The sequence below is a fragment of the Pelobates fuscus genome, chromosome 4 (assembly GCF_036172605.1).
Source record: "Pelobates fuscus isolate aPelFus1 chromosome 4, aPelFus1.pri, whole genome shotgun sequence".
Lineage (NCBI taxonomy): Eukaryota > Metazoa > Chordata > Amphibia > Anura > Pelobatidae > Pelobates > Pelobates fuscus.
The window spans coordinates 325607755-325633514 of NC_086320.1; the positions used below are offsets into that span (position 1 = coordinate 325607755).

At 39.8% G+C, this 25760-nt stretch overlaps 1 protein-coding gene across 1 annotated transcript in view; it reads right to left on the reverse strand.

Moving 5' to 3' along the window:
• ITGB8 (integrin subunit beta 8) overlaps positions 1-25760 on the reverse strand; it is a 119632-nt gene that overhangs the window by 38675 nt on the left and 55197 nt on the right. Inside the window, exon 3 of the mRNA XM_063450726.1 lies at positions 21396-21570. Coding sequence (XP_063306796.1) covers positions 21396-21570 — 175 coding nt within the window. The remainder of the gene's footprint in view (positions 1-21395; positions 21571-25760) is intronic.

Genomic DNA, 25760 nt, shown 5'->3' on the forward strand with positions numbered 1-25760 from the left:
AACTGAAACCTGATTGGCAAAATTTAAATAGCTAGTCCCTAAAAAATTCTCTAAATCAGTTATCGTCACAGCTTGACTAATTTAGTCCTAATTTTGCATTTTCAAGTTTCTACAATGTTGGGGTTTATTGAATACCCTTGCAGAGTTCCTTTGTTCTTGTCTGTAGAATTGGCCTGTGCCAAAATTTTAGTTTTTTTTTTATTTTGCCAGCGCTGACCTCATTATGTTCACTATTGATCAACATGTGATCAAACCTGATGTTTGTTGTCTAACAATAGCTGATTTTTCTAATATGTTCCACATTTTCTGTCTATTCACTATTTTTCGCAATCTACATTGAAAAATCAATACTTTAGATAGCCACTGAATATGTTTACAAATTTTTTTTTTTATCATCAGCCTTGGTCAACTATTATAGGGATTCAATATGGGACTATAGGTGTATTTATATTTAACTTTATAATGTAATCTAAGGCTGTGATGATCTCACATAAATCGCTCCTCTAACGCTGATAACATCAATATTGATGATTTCTGATCTAATCCAAAGCTCCTCAAAAAGAAGCACTGCAGATCTGTGGCGCATGCGCGGCAATTGCCATGCTCAGTCAATCGGATGCTACTGTTAGAGAAACACCAAATACAATTATGTCAACCTTTAAAATTACAAAAATATGTATTTTTCCAAGTAAAACAGGTGAACATATTTTATGATTTGTATCATTGAGTACATATATATTTATGGATATTCATAGAGTCAGAAAAGACACAATAAATTGTAGAGAGCCAACTGGATATTGTCTCAACAACAACACCTCAGCCAGCAGCCGCAAAATATATGAGAGACTAATTTAGCTTCTGCTAAGATTAAGAGATGTCCATTTGATGTAGAGTAGGCAGTAGGTATAAATTAGACTATAAAAGTTTCCATTGCAGATTTATGTTGACAATTAAACTTAATTTTGTATATATATATATATATATATATATATATATATATATATATGTGTGTGTGTGTGTGTGTGTGTGTGAGAAGAGGAATATGCAATGTTATCAAGTATCAAGTATAGCAAGCTATAGTATCTAACCGCAAAATGAAGATTATGTTATAAAACCAGCTGGATAAACATACACTGAATTAATAAATGCAATTAACTTAATCCTTAAACATTATGTACCAATTACAGAAAACTATATTTAAACTGGGATCATCGCTTCATGACATCTGTAATAACTGTAGCTATCCAGAGAGATTCCCTTGGGAGACGTAATAAAAAATTCCACCTCTTTTGGGTAATTTCATTGGGTCAAATATTTAGCATTGTACCAAGCTGGTGTTATTTTTGAAGCCATAAAATACCAGGCAGAATATTCTTAAATTTAGAATTAAATGTCACAATATGTATGATTCCATGCTATACTACAATAAACATGTAGACATTCAAAATGGGGATCGGGGAGGGGAGGGGGGGAGGGGACGACAACAGAATCATGGGACGCAAACTACGTTGCCTGCGAGCAACACATAACTTTATCTAAATGGATGTGTTAACTCTGTGCACAATGTTGGATTGCTCTATGCCATACTCTGTTAAACCTTGTTATGATGCATGTTTTGCATGAAGGCTGTCTCTCCACCTGTCAGCTTTATTCACAAATAAAGAATTAAAAAAACAAAACATGTAGACATTCTTATACTGATATTTTAATTACTAACTTGTGCACTCTTTCTAGGTGGTATAGTTTATTTGCACTTTTGATTAAAAGGTCTAGATAAAATAAGGGTGTTGTCTCCAAAGGACCACATTGGAAAGGACTGAATAGCATCTTGCTTAAATGCAGCAATGTAAATATAAAGGCACTCCGCACTTACCGACCGGGTTCCATTCTTATGACTCGGTCATAAAATAAATTGGTCGGTAAGTGAGGATGCGCTATGGAGCATGGGGGAAATATCCCCAAACATAGACAAGCGCAGCAAAGCAGGGAATCCCTCGAACATTCCCCGAACATAGACCAGCTCTTTAACGTGGGGAATCCCTTAAATCCCCATACTAGAGAGCTAGTAGTGAGAGCCGTCGTAAAACAGGTAGGTCGTTAATTGAGGACCACCTTTAATGTCAATCTAGGTACATCCACCTGCAAGAATTTGCAAGATTTTGAGTATTACTGAATAAGAAAATAAACTAGTAAACTCTAGTGGTGGTGTAGACCTGTCGATTTTTATTCTATCTATCTACTTTCTCACTGGATAAAAAGTAGTATGAAAGTCTGCAAGTCAGTAGTAGTCCATGGAAAGTGAGTTGCAATACTATCTATTTGCAACAATGTCTATTTGGCTCACGTTACATCAGTAGTGGCTGGTGGAGTTTTTAAATGGTGGGGTACCATATTCCTTTCCCCACGTTCTATTCCTCCCTATAAGATACAGAGATACTCATACAATACAGAGAGCTGAGTATAATACAGAGAAGCTCATACAATAAAACAAGATATAAAGATATCTATAAAATGCATAGAGCTGAGTACAATACAAAGATAATCCTACTACAAACAGAGCTGAGAAAAAACAGAGATATAATACACAGAGCTGGGAACAATACACCAGGGACAGCTACCCATAACGCAGGTAGAGCTGAGTAAAATACCGATAAATAACACACAGAGCTGGGCATAATAAGGAGATACTCACAACTATACCACACAGCCTGGTTCACTTTGATGGCGGGAGAGAAAGGAGAGAAAGGAGAGAATATTAAACACTTATATTTGGCAGGCTGCAGTTGTGCTCTCACTGTGCTACTTCCAAGATGGCTTCTTTCTTCTCTCTCCTGTGGGCACTATAACTGCACCCCCTGGTGCTCTGAACCAATGAGGGCCCCTGCATAGAGAGGCCAATAGCATGCCTCCTCTCATGAGTTGCACTCTCTGATGCCCAAATGGCAACAGAAGGGGAATTCTTGAAATGTATTCTTAATGGAGACTAGGCATGTGCAAAACCTTCTGATATTGGGCAGATTTAAAACCAGCTAATGTTTTTACATGCCTAGATGTTCTCATGTAAGCTTCTCCAAACAGCTACCTATGATTGGGGGAGGGGCAATGCAGAACTAAAACCTATTACAAAATTAAAGGGACATATTTTTACCCATATTATATGGTCTTCACCCTCCCCTCCAGAAAAAGTACCTTAGTGTTTCTAAATAATGCAAATATATTACTTTCCCCACATGAAGAGACAACTTGCTCCTGACACAGGCTTTTGCAGGTAGGTTCTCATGACATCTCCACATGGTTCTCTCCATCAGAGAAGGATTACGATTCCACACACCCTTAAGTAGGTTAAAGGTTTTTGGGCCCCCTTTCGTTCTCTAACTCCTTGGCCCTAGAAGTCCTCCTAAACCACCTCATGGTTAATTCTATTCTGCCCTAGATTTTCTTGTTGACTCCAGGTGCCAGTATTGCCAGGCTGAATGTATATAATTCAGGCACCTGCCTAACAGTTGAATCCAGGAGAGGAGATCACATGTGCTCCAAAGACACTCTAGTCCCAACATCAGAATATTTATAGATCTAGTCAGCACTGACCCATTACAAAATGAGTACTGTGGGTCTATTGACCCAGGTCCAGTAGACACAGAGCCTGTTCGAAGCTAGCCTCATTAACAATGCTTTAGGTAAAAGCCCATTCCTTCCGCAATGCAGTTCCCGGACAGCATGATGGAAGCCCTCCTCCAGCATTGCTCCATGCTTTCTCCTAGTCAATAACCTGTTAACTCTGCCTCTCTGAACTGCCACTAGTGTTCACAAACTAAGTTGCACAAACTAAAAATCACGACTCTATTGTAGTGAATTAATAGGAGGTAGGATTATGGCAGCAGGAAGGAAAACAGCATTTTGTCCTTGATCCCAGGTAGCTACCTCAAGTCTTGTACCTATTAGTAGACCATATATTTACAAGCCATGCTTTAACTTCTTGTTCTTCTTAAAGTTACACTATAGCATCAGGAACACAAATCTCTTTTCCATACACGATAGTATCCCTGTCCCTAGATCTATAGAGAAATTATTTACTTACCTTATTCCAGAGACGAGGCTCAATATGTGCTGCTTACCTCTTTGCCATCCAGAGAAGTCACTGAGGCACTTATTGACATTTTCTCATAGGAAAGCATTCAATTCTTTCCAATGTTCTTCCTCATCATGCGACTGAGGTTTACTCAGTTTGTGCCACGGAAGTGCTTCTAGTGGCTGTCAGAGTGACAGCCACTAGAGTTGGACTTAACCCTGCAATGTAAACATTGCTGTTTGTAAAAAACAGCAATGTTATACATTGTAAGGTTCAAAGGACACGGCCTCTGCACCCAGACCACTTAATTGAGATGAAGTGGTCTGGTTGACCATAGTGTCCCTTTTATAATAATAGTTAAACAGAGCCACTTTCTGAAATTACAATAACATGCAGTTGGCTACAAGTAACATACAGAGCAATGGTGGTATAAGTGAATGAAAATACTACACTTTTAAATAAAATATTTATTTTAAAAAAATAAATGTTGTTGTCATATATAATAAAATATTTGTTTACTAAAGAGTAAGCTTTAATGATTTCCCAAAAGGTTTACACATTAATAGGCCACGACAGCTCAGTAGAAAGTATAATATATTTAACAGTTTACCTAAATTTTCCAATCTGGTTGTCAAGTAAATGAACAATCTAAAACATATAAACACTTGGAGATGTGGGTGAATGGTCATAGGTCACTTGATTTCTATCTGCACTTCTTTTAAACTTATTTTGACAGTTTTCCTAAAACACATCAGAAGATTGAAACTGTGAGAACTGTGAAAGAAAAGTGACGGAGACCCTATTCATATTAAAATATTTAATGAAGTCATAGTTATTCTATGGGATCTAATTTTCTTATTAAAATATTTGCTCAGAAAAAAAGCTTACCAATATCTCTTCCCCTCTAGTATTTAATTTCAAGAAAAAGTTTATCATATTCTTCCTCATTCTGAAAAATGTCCTCAATAAACAAGGCTTTGCTGACCGGGGGGATTTCAATGTTTTTCTTTGATCCGGTCTTATTTTGAGAAAGGGAAGGGTTGTCCGTGGGTTCTAATAAATTCTTGACCTGATCCAGATACGTGGGATTGTTATTATGTTTAATATATATTTGGCCGTATCCACATTCATCACATGTCCTAACATAAAACGTATATTTATTTATAAGCCATGTACTGTAGATGTGAGTGTTGCTTATTATACTAGAAATACAAATATCTGGATGTTTGTAATTTATTTCTCGGCCCCATCAATATTTTGCGCTGAAGTTAATTTTAACAAGTACTGTAAGCAGTGAGCCAATGTCATATTACATAGCTTTAAGAGTCTCATTTGTTGACACGTACAAGCACAAAATAGATCAACTGTTTTGTAATGAATTTGCCAGTTAAATAGCAGTACTAGAATTTCCAGGCAGTTGCATCGAGGTAGTGTTTTTCTTACCTAGATATCATGAAAAAATAAAAACTACAAACACTCCAAGCAACATAACAACTACATCTTATTGAAATGATAATGCTGCGCAGTGGCTGGGTGCCATACCTCTACTTTCTAGAAAACGAATTTCAAGTGATTTGGCGTAAATATGGCAGTCAAAATTCACCCCGTTTATATGATAAGTTAACAGGAATGTTTAGCACCTCATTATTCAGCTGATATATTTGTATAGGTAAGAAGTATTATGTTTAAAAAATTACCATTAACCCTATAGATGCCACTGAAATAAAATAGGGTAGGTGGTACTTGTTACAGAAGGGATAGCACGCTCGGTTTCCTCACTTAACAACTACGGTGTTTCTTTTAAGAGGCATACAAGGCTGGATGCAACACATCTTTTCTAATGTTTTATAATGATATTGCATTTCAAATGCAAAACAATAAAATAAAATTGTCTTTGATGTTCAAATCACTAGTATTTTTGCTGTGTGAACTTACCTGCCCAGGAAGTGACGAAGTGACTGAAAATGGAACCCACACAACTTTTCAGGTTTATGCGCCCTTTGTGCATAAACCTGAAACGATGACGTTCCTTTCTGTAGGCTTTATACTTCCCCAGTACTGTACTGCCTTTCATGCTAATAAGTGTATTTATTATTATTTACATATGGCACATGCACATACTATGTCAGGGGTCCTCAAACTGTGGCCCTCCAGATGTTGCTGAACTACAACTCCCATGATTCTTTGAATCACATAGATAGCCAGAGAATCATGGGAGTTGTAGTTCAGCAATATCTGGGGTGCCAGAGTTTGAGGACCCCTGTACTATGTTTTTATTTATTACTATTTTTTATTATTTTTATTATTATTATTATTCACATGACACATACTGTGTTTTTTTTTTTTTTTTTTACTATTTATGAATTGTTATTTTTCACATATGACAATTTTATTGCATCATTGTGCATCTTATAAATATAATTTTGATAAGTTAATACAATTTCAAAATTATTTTTAAGAGGTGGTTATATCTATCAAATTTTACATGGCTCAGAAGAGCTGAACCTATAAATGGCTGTGTTTGGCTGATATAGCAAACAGATAGCCCTCAAGCTATAACCACAGAAAATCACAGAAAGTCTTAGTATCATAATAGGTAGAGAGCTACACACTGGTCAATATACCTTGAAAATAATGTCAGCTTTGCTATGTCAACATGACCACTTACGTGTTTCAGAAGCGCAAGGCCAAACACTTAAAAATGCGGCCCCGAAAAGTCTAGACTTTTGATTACCTAAAGTACACAACGTTTTCTGCAATATAAAACTCAACAGCAAAAATTTGAGTTAAAATTTTCCATTATTTCATTGACATGTTATTTAAAATCTTTAAAGAGTTGTTTTTATGATCTCATATTCCTCAGGCAATTTGTGAAAAAAAAAGTGTAAAATGCTAATTGGGCATTGCCACGATTGGTTAAGTAAGCCTCTAAGAAAAAGACTTGAACCTTCCAAATTCAAGGTCGAATGGTTGAGGGTAAATATTAACAGCTTGGTAAAATATTTCCTGCATTAAACGTTGTTTTATGGCAGCGAACAAATTAAAAATTTCTTCCAAAATATTAAAAGAAATGGAATGGTTATGTAACAGTTTTTGACTATCTGTTGTCAGCTCACAAATTACAGAGCAGTTTTGGTAAAATAGGTAAAGTGTGACTTAGAATTTTAGGAGCTGGTGTACATGGTACATAATGTGAAGAGGTGCCATGAACTCTATTGAACCAGGAAGGTTTCTTTAAGAGTTGTTGATAACAGTGTAGGGAGCTATGTAGGGATAGGGGTGAATTCAATAAACTAAACAAAGAGACACACTTACAAGGTAATTGTAGGCCAAAATAACACAACTGGAGAAATTCTCCAGCTTTTTAAAATAAGTTCCCAGCTCAAATAATTTGGCCTAAAATATGAAATCCATTTGCCAATCCTTCACAACTAATGAATAAACCACTTTGGCACATATACATATATTTACAAAGGATAATGTCATGGGTGCAGTGGATTAAGAAGCATAATCCCCAATACCCAAATCGTCATTAAATAAACAGACAAATCAGGATCCTATACACAGAACCAACGTATTGCTCTCCATATATCAGTGACCTAAAATTACCATTTATATTATAAGCTTTCACCTGTTTATAGATCATGGGAAATGATCTATTAACCACTATAGATTTATAGTTTGGTTTAGAGCTACTGATTATGTGATAAAATACATTTTTAAATATTGAATTCCCCTGGACCATAAGGAAGGGAGGGAGGACATGACTGCTGGACAGGCTATGTGGCTGAGACTAAGGGTGATACATTTGTTGCGACGGTGGGACTAGCTATAAAGGGACAAGTTGCAGAGAAATCATTGAGGGAGACTAACTTTTCCCACCTTCCCTCCCATAAATTTCTATATGTTGGGCTTGCTAGTGTGGTGGTTTGTGAGCTGTTCATTTTTTTTCTTGTTTTTGTCACAACTTGCGGTATTCCTGGCCAGTGCAGATACAGGAGAAGAAACTGCCGAATTGGCAGTCAGCAGGCTGCCCTGGGCTCTTGGATTTACGGTTAGAGCTGTCTGTTGGAGAAACACCCAAACAGCCAACAGATCAAACATGTTTGTTGGCATTGTTATTGTTTATTTAAATAAAGCTGTGGCCGTTACCCAATACATCTAGGTGTCATGTGGTTATTGGGCAATGGGGTTTGGGCGTTTTTCGGGTCAGCAGTCATGATTGAGTATTATAAAATGTATTGATAAGATTAATATTATGAAAAAGATATATATTGTCACAAGTGATGTCGCGAACATACAATTTTCGGTTCGCGAACGGCGAAAGCGAACTTCCGCAAATGTTCGCGAACGGGCGAACCGGGTGAACCGCCATAGACTTCAATGGGCAGGTGGATTTTAAAACCCACAGGGACTCTTTCTGGCCACAATAGTGATGGAAAAGTTGTTTCAAGGGGGCTAACACCTGGACTGTGGCATGCCGGAGGGGGATCCATGGCAAAACTCCCATGGAAAATTACATAGTTGATGCAGAGTCTGGTTTTAATCCATAAAGGGCATAAATCACCTAACATTCCTAAATGTTTGGAATAACGTGCTTTAAAACATCAGGTATGATGTTGTATCGATCAGGTAGTGTAAGGGTTACGCCAGCTTCACAGTGACAGACCAAACTCCCCGTTTAACGCACCGCAAACAACCGCAAACAGTCCATTTGCACAACCTCAAACTCCCCATTTGCACAAGGTTGGATACCAAGCTAGCCATGTCCCGTTCCTTGTCCTCACTGATGTCATTGAAGGTCTCTCTTCCTCCACCCAGGAAGCGGGAGATGGAAAAAGATGCTTGGTCGGTCCTCCTAATTCAAATTTGGGGCACTGCAAGTGCAATCTAATGTGCCACCAGATAGGAGTAGTGTGTTAAGTAGTACTATTCTTATCAGTTTAATCCCTGTTACGTCCCCTATCAGGGGACGTGTATATAAGGCATCGATTTTAGGAAGTGGGAGATGGAAAAAGATGCTTGGTCGGTCCTCCTACTTCAAATTTGGGGCACTGCACGTGCAATCTAATGTGCCACCAGATAGGAGTGGTGTGTTAAGTAGTACTATTCTTATCAGTTTAATCCCTGTTACGTGCCCTATCAGGGGACGTGTATATAAGGCATCGATTTTAGGAAGTGGGAGATGGAAAAAGATGCTTGGTCGGTCCTCCTACTTCAAATTTGGGGCACTGCGCGTGCAATCTAATGTGCCACCAGATAGGAGTAGTGTGTTAAGTAGTACTATTCCTATCAGTTTAATCCCTGTTACGTCCCCTATCAGGGGATGTGTATATAAGGCATCGATTTTAGGAAGCGGGAGATGGAAAAAGATGCTTGGTCGGTCCTCCTACTTCAAATTTGGGGCACTGCGCGTGCAATCTAATGTGCCACCAGATAGGAGTGGTGTGTTAAGTAGTACTATTCTTATCAGTTTAATCCCTGTTACGTCCCCTATCAGGGGACGTGTATATAAGGCATCGATTTTAGGAAGCGGGAGATGGAAAAAGATGCTTGGTCGGTCCTCCTACTTCAAATTTGGGGCACTGTGCGTGCAATCTAATGTGCCACCAGATAGGAGTGGTGTGTTAAGTAGTCCCCCTCATCAGGCCTTTTTTAGTCGAATGTATCACCCACTGTCAGTCCCTTCGGGATCCATCCCTCATTCATCTTAATAAAGGTGAGGTAATCTAGACTTTTTTGACCTAGGCGACTTCTCTTCTCAGTGACAATACCTCCTGCTGCACTGAAGGTCCTTTCTGACAGGACACTTGAAGCGGGGCAGGCCAGAAGTTCTATCGCAAATTGGGATAGCTCAGGCCACAGGTCAAGCCTGCACACCCAGTAGTCAAGGGGTTCATCGCTCCTCAGAGTGTCTGTAACGGACCGTTTCAGCATAAAAGGGGAAAAATCCGTTTAGGCGATAATCCCCTTTGCTAGAGACAGGCACAGCTACTGCAGAACACCAAACTCCCGATCTGGATACGAAATAACACTCCGAACTGGAACAGCTGAACAAGAAAAGCATACAATCCGCTTACACTCTTGGCAGTCAGCTTACAATCCAATTCCCCCCAAGAACGAGACGACACTTCATTTTGAGGGTTAAACAGGAACTTTGGACTGGGACACCCAGTCTGGCTTTTATTACAATAATCCACATACAGGCCACACCCAGGGGGAGGCATAAAATAACCAATCCGAGATATGGTACAACCCACACATCCCCTCCCCTTAGCCTGAGAGATAATCCACTTATTATACAGTTTAAAACATAACTTTTACACAATATCAGTAACTTCAAAACCATACATCCTATTCGCATAAAAATACATATTCACAATCAATCCATTCGGGGGAACAACATACTCAAAAATTGCATGAATCAGACCAGGGGTTCAAAAGTTAGTAAAAGTATCTTTTGGGCCCTGGCTTGCAGCATGGCACAATCTGACTCAAACAGAAGTAAAACATCCCCCACAATGCATCCCGGCTTCCTCCCTTCTGCCCTGGAGATAATTGGAGAAGTAATCCAATTATCTAGGACTAGAGTCAGACTCCATTAACCACATGGTTACAAAAAGACAGTAAAAGACATAAAATTACATACTGATACATTTAACACATAAAACACACATTTCTACATATCCCCAGTTTAACTGAACACATAAATACCTACATAATATTTAAGACAGTATTACTGTGATATGTTACAAAGTCTTAAAGGGACATTAGTCCCAAAAGTCCCAATATGTCCATCGCTGATTTTAAAGGGCCAGTAGCAGCAATATAAATTATTACATGCCCAAATATAGTGTTTATAGAGCAATATGTCCAGGGGCCGTAGTCGCAGGGCAGGAGGCTAGCAACCAGGCTTCTCCAGTTCACAGTGGCGAAGTTGGTTTTGCCACAATTCTCCCCTTTTCCAATTAGACTAACAGGGTATCTGACCTCCTGCCGGTCAGTGCCCTGGTTAGTCCAGCAACCCACCCACAAAACAGAAATAGTAGAGCAGCCCACCCACAATAAATAGTTACTACACCTGGGTAAGGGAGAATCTGGTCCATGTCCAGGTGCCTTACCACGGCTGTGTGGGGGGCTGGTAGGCGGGCTGGTAAGCTGCCTTGGTGGGTTGCTGAGGGGGCAGAGACCAGCGGTACTCTGTCCTGTTGCCAGCACTACCACGAGAGTAGTCTGGTTGGAGCCTGGTTGCTGGAGACCGACTGTCTCCCCTTTGGATATATCGCTCTGTGGCTGGGGAACAGGACCGACCGTCCCTACCCCTGGTGCTGTAAGTGCAGAGACTACGGTCCCATCTGCACAGCTGTGGGGCTTAACATCTCCCCTTGGTGGGTTAGGCTGCCGCTGGAGAGAGGGTGTAACAAGCTCTTCTCTCTGGATGGTAAACTGCCGCTGGGGAGAGGGGTTAGCAGGCTCCTCTCCCTGGCACTCTCTCTGCTGGTGGAAAGGGGAACCAGCTGTCTCCCCTTTCATTCTCTTGTCCGGCTGCTGGGGTGCGAGACTGACTGTCTCTGCTCCCTGCAGGACACACTGCCGCTGGGGAGGACGTACGACACCATCAGCTCCCTGGGGTACACACTGCCGCTGGGGAGGGAGGACGCTGCTCTCCTCTCCCTTCACTTCGCACTGCCTTCTTGGCATATCACTTTGCTGCTGGGGGGCAGGAACAACTACCTCTGCCCCCTGTAACTCAGCCTGCCGCTGGGGAGGAAGGACTGCACCTTCGGCTCCCTGGGACACACACGGCCGCTGGGGAGGATGGACGACACCATCAGCTCCCTGGGGTACACACTGCCGCTGGGGAGGAAGGACGCTGCTCTCCTCTCCCTTCACTTCACACTGCCTTCTTGGCATATCACTTTGCTGCTGGGGGGCAGGAACAACTACCTCTGCCCCCTGTAACTCAGCCTGCCGCTGGGGAGGAAGGACTGCACCTTCGGCTCCCTGGGACACACACGGCCGCTGGGGAGGATGGACGACACCCTCAGCTCCCTGGGGTACACACTGCCGCTGGGGAGGGAGGACGCTGCTCTCCTCTCCCTTCACTTCACACTGCCTTCTTGGCATATCACTTTGCTGCTGGGGGGCAGGAACAACTACCTCTGCCCCCTGTAACTCAGCCTGCCGCTGGGGAGGAAGGACTGCACCTTCTGCTCCCTGGGACACACACTGCCGCTGGGGAGGATGGACGACACCATCAGCTCCCTGGGGTATACACTGCCGCTGTATAGGGCGACCAATACCTTTGGCTGGATCTGCCATGAACCGCAGGTACTCGTCGACCTGGCTCCTTACCCACTGCATGAATTTCTCAGAGGGGACAAATGTAACGAAAGCCATCCGTGAGGCATACTCTTTGTCAAACGCCTCCTGAGTGTAGCTGGGTGCCATGCTTGCTCTGCTGAAGTTGGTTTCCTTTGTAGATAGGGGCGCTGTACGAGTACTGGCGTTGCCCTCACTTTGTAATCCAGGAATGGTGTTGTCTGTAGCTGTCCCTCTGGTTGTAGGAACGATCCCGCCGCTTGCCACCAATTGTAACGGACCGTTTCAGCATAAAAGGGGAAAAATCCGTTTAGGCGATACTCCCCTTTGCTAGAGACAGGCACAGCTACTGCAGAACACCAAACTCCCGATCTGGATACGAAATAACACTCCGAACTGGAACAGCTGAACAAGAAAAGCATACAATCCGCTTACACTCTTGGCAGTCAGCTTACAATCCAATTCCCCCCAAGAACGAGACGACACTTCATTTTGAGGGTTAAACAGGAACTCTGGACTGGGACACCCAGTCTGGCTTTTATTACAATAATCCACATACAGGCCACACCCAGGGGGAGGCATAAAATAACCAATCCGAGATATGGTACAACCCACACATCCCCTCCCCTTAGCCTGAGAGATAATCCACTTATTATACAGTTTAAAACATAACTTTTACACAATATCAGTAACTTCAAAACCATACATCCTATTCGCATAAAAATACATATTCACAATCAATCCATTCGGGGGAACAACATACTCAAAAATTGCATGAATCAGACCAGGGGTTCAAAAGTTAGTAAAAGTATCTTTTGGGCCCTGGCTTGCAGCATGGCACAATCTGACTCAAACAGAAGTAAAACATCCCCCACAATGCATCCCGGCTTCCTCCCTTCTGCCCTGGAGATAATTGGAGAAGTAATCCAATTATCTAGGACTAGAGTCAGACTCCATTAACCACATGGTTACAAAAAGACAGTAAAAGACATAAAATTACATACTGATACATTTAACACATAAAACACACATTTCTACATATCCCCAGTTTAACTGAACACATAAATACCTACATAATATTTAAGACAGTATTACTGTGATATGTTACAAAGTCTTAAAGGGACATTAGTCCCAAAAGTCCCAATATGTCCATCGCTGATTTTAAAGGGCCAGTAGCAGCAATATAAATTATTAAATGCCCAAATATAGTGTTTATAGAGCAATATGTCCAGGGGCCGTAGTCGCAGGGCAGGAGGCTAGCAACCAGGCTTCTCCAGTTCACAGTGGCGAAGTTGGTTTCGCCACAGTGTCGATATCTGCAGTTAAGGCGAGGTAGTCTGCTACCTGTCGGTCGAGTCGTTCTCTGAGGGTGGACCCCGAAGGGCTGTGGCGATGCGTAGGACTTAAAAAGCTCCGCATGTCCTCCATCAACAACACGTCTGTAAAGCGTCCTGTCCTTGCCGGCGTGGTCGTGGGAGGAGGAGGATTACTTTCCCCTCTTCCCCTGTTAGATTCCCGTTGTGCTGTGACATCACCCTTATACGCTGTGTAAAGCATACTTTTTAATTGATTTTGGAAGTGCTGCATCCTTTCTGACTTGCCGTAATTCGGTAACATTTCAGGCACTTTCTGCTTATACCGGGGGTCCAGTACACTACTGTTACACCAGATATGAGTTGCACTGGTGTGACACTGTGCTCTGGCAGGCCCTGAAACGCACACTAGTGAATGAAACTGACTGCTATTATATTACAGTCCAAAAAGTTATTTTTTTGTTAAATGCAAGCTATTGTGACACCAGATATGAGTGGTGGCACTGGGCGAGTGGACACAGTATACGCTGTGAGCCTGACACACACGCTGGCAGACAACTAACTGCTATTCAATCTATTACAGTCAAAATTGTATTTTTTTTTTTTTTTTAAATGTACACTATTGTTACACCAGATATGAGTTGCACTGGTGTGACACTGTGCCCTGGCAGGCCCTGAAACGCACACTTGTGAAGGAAACTGACTGCTATTATATTACAGTCCAAAAAGGTTTTTTTTTTTGTTAAATGCAAGCTATTGTGACACCATTGAGTGAGTGGTGGCGCTGGGCAGGCCCTGAAACACACACTAGTGAAGGAAACTTACTGCTATTATTTTACAGTCAAAAAAGTTGTTGTTTTTTTAAATGCAAGCTATTGTGACACCAGTGAGTGAGTGGTGGCACTGGGCAAGTGGGCACAGTATATGCTGTGAGCCTGACACACAGGCTGGCAGGCAGGCAACTGCAATTACATTACACAGAAAAAAAAAAGCAGACTGATGTTCTAGCCCTAATAAGGGCTTTTTGGGGTGCTGTCCTTACAGCAGAGATCAGATGAGTCCTTCAGGACTGTAGTGGACACTGAATACACTAGCCTAGCTATCAATTTCCCTATCAAATCAGCAGCAGCTACACTGTCCCTATTCTCACTAAGAATGCAGCTTCACAATGAATGTAAAATGGATGCTGTCCCGGAGGTGGGAGGGTCTGGGAGGGAGGGTCTGCTGCTGATTGGCTGGAATGTGTCTGCTGACTGTGAGGTACAGGGTCAAAGTTTACTCAATGATGACGAATAGGGGGCAGACCGAACAGCGCATGTGTTCGCCATCCGTGGCGAACGCGAACAAGCGATGTTCGCCAGGACCTATTCGCCAGCGAACAGTTCGGGACATCACTAATTGTTACTAATAGAGATGTAAATATCAATATTTAGTATGTGTCCAACAGTGTTACTGTCCTGATTTTTGTCCACATCGGTGTGTGCATTTCAAAGAAAAATCATAATTAACATAAGTGCATAGCACGTGGTTTCTGCTATTTGTACTTTCATATCACTCTGCAGCGGGTTACTATCTAGCTGGGGCAAGGCATGTCAACTTAACCGGCCATGAATGGCTGTTTAATCATGGTGGTCCGTCATCTAACCCTTGCGTCTCATTTAGGCTAGTAGTTAACATTTGCGATGGTATCATTACTGAGTAATGTGAGTAAATCAGTGCAGTTACTATTAACTGTAATCTAAAACATGAGAGAGTTCCATTTTGGAATAATGAAAATTCTATCTATAACTATGCTATATATGCCAAACATCAGGAGGAGATAATTGCAAATGCCATCCCCAAATAATAGGCATACTGTGAATTGTTGGATGCATATATATATTTTGGGGCAGGAAGCTACGCATGCAGCTGTCCACAATATTTTCTAATGGCAATTTTTGGATAAGGCGGGTAAAGACGTAAGTATGTTTTAACAAATACATTTGATTAAAAAAAAGAGATTCAGACAGAGAAAGGTATAAATTCTATTTCTATTAATATGAAGCAGTCTATTCAAGTATGAGTGAATGGCAAAGCCCATTACAAATTTACATAATTCTGCATTTCTGCATTTATTTATTAAAATAATTAATTAATTTAAAAGTGTATCTTTGATAAAACATACTAAATATGAATAGTATTACTACTGGATAATAGTATTAGTATTTGTTTATGAAATATGAATAGCATCACTACTGGATAATAGTATTAGTATTTGTTTATGAATTGTATTTTAAACATTTAAGCATTCATATCTTTCTTTTTGGCATAATCAATAAAATAAAAAATGAACAATTTCATCAAAAGTACATTTGTAGGCATTTGACCAAGTTATGTATGAAACAAACTCATGTTGACAGAGTCCTGTTATGGTTTGAAACTTCCCATAATACACATAAAAATGTTTTCATCATAAGCATAACCACTTAAGGGCCAATAACATGGCAAACATGTTATGATACAAAGAGCATTGCTTAACGTCAGGGTCTTAAAGGAAAACTGTCACTCCTCTGGAATTTACACAATTGGATACAACTTTGAAAATCACCTCTAACTCGCATTTACCTTTTTTCATGAGATACTCAGTTTTCTTTTAAGTTTATATAAAAGATTTAGCAATTGACAAAATAATCGAGTGCAGACAAGGAAAAGTAAGACCAAACACTACAAATGAAGAAGAACATTGTTTCATGTCTCCTCTTCTTTGTATGCTCTCTGTGTTGACTGCCAGGTGCAGGGGACAGCTAATAAGAAGGACTGACACAGATCTAAGATGGAGGAGACCAATTGTGGGATACAGATGTGTGGGTTTCTATATATTTTAGTTTTCACATCAACAAACACATGGTTGTTCAACAAAATTATTAGGAAGTGACAGTTCCCATTTAATAGGTAACTATTGGAATGTCGTAAGTTAATGTTCAAAAGGCCACGCTGTATATATGATCAATCACAACATTAAAACCAGGTGAAATGAATAACATTGATTATGTCTTTATAATGGCACCTGTCAAGGAGTGTAATATATAAAGGCAGCAAGTGAACAGTCAGTTTTTTTATTTCATGTGTTGGAAGCAGGAAAAATGGTACGTGAAGGTCTAAGTGACTTTGACAAGGGCCAAATAGTGATGCCTAGATGACTGGAACAGATCAGCTCCAAAGTCTTGTGTGATGTTCCTGGTATGCAGTGATTAGTATCTACCAAAGGTGGTGCAAAGAAGAGGCGTCAGAGTCATGGGCACCCGAGGCTCATTGATGCACGTTAGGGAGATTTAAAGATTTAAAGGACAACTGTCACCTCAAAACTATTACTTAATGCAATCAGACTTTTGAGTTAAGGAAATCCACCTTATGTTACATAAGGCAGTTGTGATTCGTTTTTCTGGTATTTAACTATAACATTTGACAGAATAAATATAATTAAATCAAATTCTGCATAAAATTATCTTTCTATTGATATGTACTTTTATGACATTATTCTAAAAAAAGACTGATGTTATGAGTAATACGATAGAGATACAAATTTTCCAAAATAAGTGTGCCACAATTTTGGCCACTAGTATATATCATATAATAAGTCGGGCAGAGATAACATAAATTGTGGGATCATTGTTGGAGTCAATGTATTTTTATAGTGACCACATAGCCCTCATCACTGCTAAAAATAAGTGTGCCACAATTTTGTCCACTAGTATATATCATATAATGAATCAGGCAGAGATAACATAAATTGTGGGGTCATTGTTGGAGTCAATGTGTTTTTTTACTGACTCAATAGCCCTCATCACTGCTAAGGAAAAGACAGGTCTATGGCATACCAATAACAAAGCCAAAACAATGCATGATCGAATTCTATTTTATCTATAATTATGCTAACAGCTTGGTTCACACAATATGTAGATTAAATGGTGTGATCTTTAAAGTAACACAAATGTGTGTCGTTAATGATGATGATGGTGAATTGTGAAGGTACATTGTAGGCACTATAACCATTTCATCTCATTGAATTGGTTATATTGCCTGGGGTCCTCTGGCACTGTCCCTGCATTCAATGCAAAACCATTTTCAAGAAGTTTAACATTGCATGAAGGCCCCTGGCCACCCACAGACTGTCCCCTACTGAAGGTGTGGTTAAGGCAAAGATTACACATTTCCTTTTAGCCATACCAATTCATACCTGCAACTTGCTCTGTGATAGGCTGAAAGAGGTCAGCTGACACTTTTGGGGCAATAATAGCGGGCCAGTGCTGCTCAGGCTAATGCTTCCTCATTAGTCCAAGCAATACTGAGGAGATGGGCTGCTGGGGATATAGTATTTAAACATCAATAGCAGTTTAACACTAGTCAATGAGATGAAGCTGTTACAGTGCCTATAGTGTTCTCTATAATAACTTTTAAAGAATAATAAAAATATAATGCAAAAGTTATAACGTTAAAGTTAGCAAACTCAAAATTCGAAAGAGAACCAAAATTCTAATTTTACATCTGTACACAAATAACATTCACAAACCTGAAACATAAATATACTTTATCATTTATCATGAACTATTTGCTGCATAATTACATGTAAGGGGATTTCATTTTTTGCAATTAGAAGTTGGTTTTGCAATGAATGAGTCAATTTGGAATATAGTAATCAGTTTCATTTAGATTTTATCTTTAGAAATGACTGTTGATGTTTGCTGTTTTATTTTAGAACTGTGTGTGGGTTCTCCATGAAGCTTGCAGGTGCAAAATTTTAATTAACTACTTCTACATTACAGTCAGTTAGAAAAGGGGCACTCACAATTTTTATAGTTTTTTTTTAAAGTAATATTGTAATTAGGAATTTAATACTCAACTGGGATACTTACAATTCTTAAAATGTGCCATCAAATTGCACCGTTTGGAAATACTATTAAATACTACTGCACTACTAAAAACTACTACCGTATATACTCGGCTTATACTCTAGTCAGTGTCTGTATTATGGCAACTTACATTGCCATAATACAGACCAGGACCGCCGGGCTCATTACAACCCTGGTTGGGGGCCGGCAGGAAGCGTTTACTTACCTTTACAGCAGCTCCTGTCAGCTCCGTGCAGCTCCTGTCAGCTCCCCGTTCAGCTCACAGTGTAAGTCTCGCGAGACCCGCGGCCGTCAGAGCCGTGGCAACGCTCCGCGTGGCACGCAAACCGCAAGACTTACACTGTGAGCTGAACAGGGAGCTGCGCGGAGCTGCTGTAAAGGTAAGTAAACGCTTCCTGCCAGCTCCCCCACTGCACAGCCCATCCACTGGACCACCAGGGATTGCCACAGCCCCCCTTCCTGGCCAGGTATTAAGCAGGGAGGGGGGGCAAAAAAAAACAAACAATTTCATTTTATAATATTAAAATAAAAAATAAATAAAAATAAAATAATAATATTAAAAAATTAATAATAATAATATTAAAATTAAAAAAAAATAATAAAAATGCCCTCCCCCCACCAAGTTTATACACACTACACAAACACACACACACACACTCTGCATTCACACAAACACACACTCTGCATTATATACACACACACTCTGCATTATATACACACACACTCATACAAAAACACACTCTGCATTATATACACACACACTCTGCATCATATACTGCATTTCCCGTTTTTTTGTTGTAAAATTAGGCCTCGGCTTATATTCGGCTTGACTTATACTCGAGAATATATACGTATTTTACAAAGGAAACCTGGATGAAGACTTTGAGATTAGGACAGACATACAAATGTTGTTAGGCGCAATTGTCTGCTAAAAAATAGACCTAAATATGTGTAAATTTCACTGTGCAGGTGTCCCAAAGACCCTAATATTTAGAAGGATTCCATTTATTCCTTTTAAATACTTTTTGGCTACCACACAGTACAAATTATATTTTATTGCCTGTAAAGCATCACTACTTTATAATTGTATAAAACAGAGGGCACTATAGTGCTAGGAATACAGATTTGTAAAATAAAAAAAAACAATGACTATCTGCGCATTCACTAAGTGGAAATCACTATATGGAAATGAATGTCCAATTCAGACATTGGTCCCAAATGTGAATATACAGATGGGGGGCAGCTTATATCATTTATCAAATGTTAACCCATATTTACCCTTTGAATTTAATCTTATAGAGGTGAGAGTGTTGCATTAATAAAAAAAAACACATACCGAATAGATACATCTTTTTTTATGCACTGGGACTGCAATTTTGGGGTATAGACTGGGTTAGAACACTGAAATATTTTTGTGCAATTATATTCTGGAATGCTTCACAAATTCCACATCTGGAAAAAGACAATTTTGGTTCTGTTCCACATGTCCTGCATAGTGCTTCCTCACATTATCCCTTTATCCACCACTGTTCAGTTTAAGAGAATGACCTATGCTGTCAACACAAATAAAATGAATGTACTTCCTTGGTGCATGTTGGATGTTGTTAGATTGTAAAGCTGCAAACAATATTGGGATTCACACAGTTAAAATGCAACATATGAAAGACAAACAGATATGTAGATGACATATAGATAAATATCCCACTGTCCCACTTTAATACCCTGCTGTCCCGCATCTGGAGACACCAGAGAACTTGTCCTTGGATAGCACAGCACAAGTGTACAATTCGATTCACACCAGCTGTGCGGTAGGCACTAGGACCATGCAGAGAGCACTTCAGCAGTGTTTCCTGCATGGCCCTGTCGGTAAGGGGCTGTCATACCCCTTCAGCCCCTTCACTCTTTATCTGTGCAGACCCACCCATTAATGGGCCCCTTGATTGCATACCTTGCAATATTAGGAGGCATGCTCTAAGTACCAGAACCATTATATCCTCAAAAATGTATGTGCGTGTGTGAAGGGGACAGTTTGGGGTTGGGTGTCTGAGCTGTGTTAATCTAAAACACCGGTACATCACTCTAACATTAGGAAGGCGTGTTTGTACAATTCTGAAACCACCAATTATTACTCTTCTTACTGTCAGGCCTCCGTTGGCTTTAGAAAAGCAATGTTACTATAGCAACCAATTTATTCTGGGCAGTTGCCTAGAGTGTTAATGATTATAATGTGCCTATTACAACCATTGGAGACCCACACAATGTTAGGTCCAGACCCAGGAGTCACAAGTCATTGTTACTGTTATATAGTAAAACTATCTCAGCAGGACTGTCCAGGCAACTTCTGACCTTCTTGTCTCTCATTGGTTTCCTTTAGTCTTCTAATTCACCAATAACGCTTGCATATATGCAACGTAATAACAGAAGCATGCTGACCACATATTTAGAGACAAAGCCCCAAGGACACTAGTGATATAGGTGATTGCAGACGGAGGCTGGCTAGTTTTGTTTGAAACACAGTTTATCTTGAGACCCACTAGCTTCATAAATGTAGTCAACTGGCCATCAATAACTAATGTTATATAGAAAGTAAATTACTACAGCGGTATATATTGCTTCTGGAAACTGAAGCAATATAATATCTTACTGCCCCCATTGACTATAGACCATAAATTAATAATTTCATTATTTTATACATCAATTAACTATTCTTTTCCAGACCTATTTTTATTAAATCCCAAGCAAACCAGCAGGCATCTGCCCTCTGTTATATTATATATATTCGAGTTATAAGGTCAGACTAACCAGGCCTTAGCTGAACATTAACATCGGATGGGATAACCTGGCTGCCAGGCTCCTTGGAACTGAGGACTTGAACTTGTACAGAAGGATGTTCTATTAAATCAGGTCTGCAACGTTTGGCTTTTAAATTGGAAACAGTATCACATCTTTCATTGTTTGCTGATTCCACCATAAAATCCTGAAAAAAAAAAAGAAAAGAAAGAAAAGCGTTATCAGAGACTTAACTACAGTTACCTATTTAAAAAAAAAAAAAAAGTTTGTTACAAGAATATCAGATTCAAAAACGGCCAGATCAATCTACAGTAAAAATAAAAAAACACGTTGAGCAAAAAATGCCAATGTTAACGTCATGGCTAATATAGAGGCTTATGCACCAAACCTGGTATTACAGAGACCTGGCAATTGTGGGTTAAAATAGCCACACTGAGAAAATTCTCCAACTCTGTTATTTTCCCAGTCACCCCACCAAATATGTAATTCATTAATCAATGTCCTGCAATTCAGGGTTAACAGTGACACTATAATATAATATTAATATGTGATTTACTGCAACAAATCGGCTATATATACACATGTAAAATAAGGCATAGACATTACAACAGGTGCAATTGTTATACAGGTTATTAAAGTGGTTATGGTACCAGAACGTTATCATGGTTATTCTCACTGCTTTTCTCTATGCAACCTTGATCTTTACTCCAAATATACCCAGTGTACCCAGCAACCTCCTCTCACAATACTTAGCAACAGTGCTACTTTGCAGTCATGAGAAAATGCACTCATGTCTTGAATAAACACCACAATGCACATGGCACGGAAATGTTGCAGATTTTGCGCCAAGAATTCAATCTCGACAACACAAATAGTAAAGTCCATGAGGGCTTTGATTTGAAAAACCAGGGAAGAAGCAGATTCTGTGCATTCTACAATAGACTTTAACCCCCTAAGGACACAACTTCAGAAATAAAAGAGAATCATGACGGAATATTTCCGTCATGTGTTCTTAAGGGGTTAAATCAAGCTATATCTTCCTCTGTATTTTGGCAAACCATTTTCAAGCAGATTGTAAAAAAAAAAAAAATAGATAATTTCCTGGCACAGATAAATCTGCCTAAACCCCAGTGCTTACAATTCCTCAGTGCATGCAATGACTGCTCACGCTATTGGTCACATGATTATAGTGAAATATACATTGTGAGAGAATTTCGTTGTATCAATGTGCCTTGCCTATGCCTTTACAGAAGGCTATTGAGGCTTCAATATGAAGCTATTTTAAATAAAATGTATATAACAGTGACTCATATGATAAAAAAAAATATATATGTTAAGTAACGGCTAGTTTTTACACCTGTTTAAATAATTATGAAAACGTGTCTCACGGAAGACACCTGTAAGTTGATTTAAGCAGCATGCTGACTTATTGGAAGCAATTTCTAGGTCACATAGGGAGTGATGGATTGGATATCTAGATACACACTGAGAGTACGAAAAGCCATAAAATGACATATTAAAAAAATATTTTATAACATAATAACTTTTCTCCAGGAGTCCAAAGTAATTATCTCACGTGAACTCCAAAGAAAACGTGCAAGAATGAAAGTCAATACTTAGTAAAACCTACAGTATTATAGTGAGTCTGCAAATAAAGTAGATGAGTATAAGCCATCCTCGACTGCCATATCGACAACTTTTAATCGGAGCCAAATCCCTTGTGTCAAATTACAAGGCAAAAATTAAACCGTAAACTACATCCGCAACTAATCTGTGTGTCGGTACAAGTAAGGTGAATTATCTAATATATGGAATAGTTCCAGTACAAAGAAAAGGCAGTTCATAAACACTCGGCCATAACTCTTCTTTAACGTTCGAGCAAAGGAAAATCCATGTAGCTAGGTTGAAAGAATGAATCTTATGGAATATGAACCCAGGCTACAAAATAACCTAACCACTGCAGACCATAGCAGCTTTCATGGTGTTACCATGTGCATGTACCAAGCTGTTTTATGAGCATTTTGATATAAAATGAGGATCCCCCAGTCTTTATACGGCCACTGACTTAACATATGCACTTTTTAGCAAAGTCAAGTACACCCAATTTGAAAACATTGATTTGCTATCAGTGTTACTTTCTCTGCAGCAAAAGGGTGCCTGGGATTGTGTTAAACCACTTGAAAACAGTTTGACAGAGAACTGGGGTTGGCACAAGTAGCCTACCAGCACCATAACCACTACAAAAGTATGTAGTAGTTTTGGTGTGTATAGTGCCCCTTTACAAAATCATAATTTTTTTTTTATGTTCTATATTTTTTTTTAAAGAAAGAGCGAAAGAGACCTAATTTGCATGCACGGCGTGAGGACGTCCAGCGTCAGATAACGGACCAAAAGTCAATTTGGATTCCGGAAGCGCCCCCCAGTGGCTGTCTGATAGACAGCCACTGAGGGCAGACTTAGAGCTGCAATGTAAACATTGCAGTTCTCTGGAACGGCAATGTTTTACATTACAGCACTAAATGCAAAAGGGTCACAGCACCTAGACTACTTCAATTAGCTGAAGTATTCTGGGTGCCTACAGTGTCCCTTTAACTCCACTAGGGAGTCAGGGACCCTCATATAGTGTAAAACTGCTTGAAATGGTTTATCACTGGATAGGGGGAATGTCAGGGGACTCCTGGCACTATAAACAATTCAATGAGATTAAATTATTAATTTAACTTATGTTTTATTGTACATTTCTATGCAGTGTGAGCAAAGTGTAATAAAAATGTCTGGGAAACCAATTCTGGAGAGACCCATTCAGTTATTGACAGACGTGTAAAAATTGGAATCCTATAGTCAAAACAAGCCCTGAGGAGCAGAGTGGAGCTAGCTCAAATAAAATAGTTGATGGGGGATGGAGAGGTGGGCTTCACAGGACAAAGTGAGGAAAGTTTGATTAGAAAACTGAAACACTGATATTTGGGAGATAAGAAAATAAAGTGTTTTTTTTTTTTTACTAGAAGACCCAAAGTGCTAGATCCTACTGGGATTGGTATAGAAAATGCCAGTACCAAGCAATAATATGGACTTGGACCTGGGAGTGCAGGACTGTTTAAGCTATATTAATACATTATAAATATACATTCATATTTTCCTCAATTTTTTTTTTATTTCCCCTTAAAAAAGAAGAAGAAAAGAGTTTGTTCAGTGTGATGTAATCCGTCTCTTTCAAGAACAATTCATGGAAAACTTTTTGAGAGCCAGTGCCTAAATAGAATAGCTTTGTAACAAAGAGAGCATAGAGTGTAAATGGAAGCTCTTCCAGATTTTACACCTGCTTCACATTCGGCCATCTGAAAGTCAAGTCATAAAATAAACAGCTGTTACGTATAATTACAGGACAGGCCTCTGTGTGTCCTTTTATGAACCGCTCTCCCTCAACTTGTGGTTGTTTGTAGCTCACATTACGCTGCTATACCACCATCCAGCAGCACGGGGCGACTGACAGGCCATCCATAAGAATGGGCCATATGGGAATTTTCACAGCTTGAAAAGGTGTGAAAAGCCTTTTCTTCAAATAAATATATAACTAATAGTTGAAGTTAAGCAGCCTGCAGATGAAAATAGAAAAGCTGTTGTTGTCCAACAGTTCCTATCACTCTCAGCCAGCAGAATATGATGCAAGTTTTAGTCCTAGATAGAATCAGAATATCATGCAAGTCCTAGCACTAGATAGAATAAGGGCAACCTCGATGCAGAAACTCTTTAAGAGCACTTATCTACCAGATTCCTCCTCAATTCTCGCAGAGGTCTTGAAGAACACTAGGCAAGTGTAGAATGCACAAGGATGTGTTGTCTGGTAGGACATATATTAGAGAGTAAAACTGGTACTGCAATACGGGGAGAAGCACCCATGCCGGGGGCTGCGGCCATAACTCCAGTTTTTCAATTTTTCCTGGTCAAGAGGCAGGATGCAACTTCGTTACTGCTGATGTGAATTAGGTAGCAATGCTGGCCATTTAAAAGAGCACTATACTCCCTATGATATCTTCCCCATATTGAAATGTTTTAGCACGCCAACTTGTCCCCTAGCATCTATCCTCCACTTCTTTAGACTCCTAATAATATTCGGCTTGAAAGCACAGCTCCTCTCTAATTCAGAGAGCTGGGAATGATACTTCCCAGCTATCATACCCATTCATACCATAACGTCAAGATGCCTGGAGTGCTGATATCAGAGGTCTTGGGGCTGTGCTCATTGAGAATAAGCTCTTACAACGCGTACTCTATGTGTAGCATTCACTGCTTTTAATAGAGAAGCATTATGATCGATGAGAAGCAGTTCATTGGACCGCTGTCATCTTATTTGATTACGAAAAACGGGACTGCTGT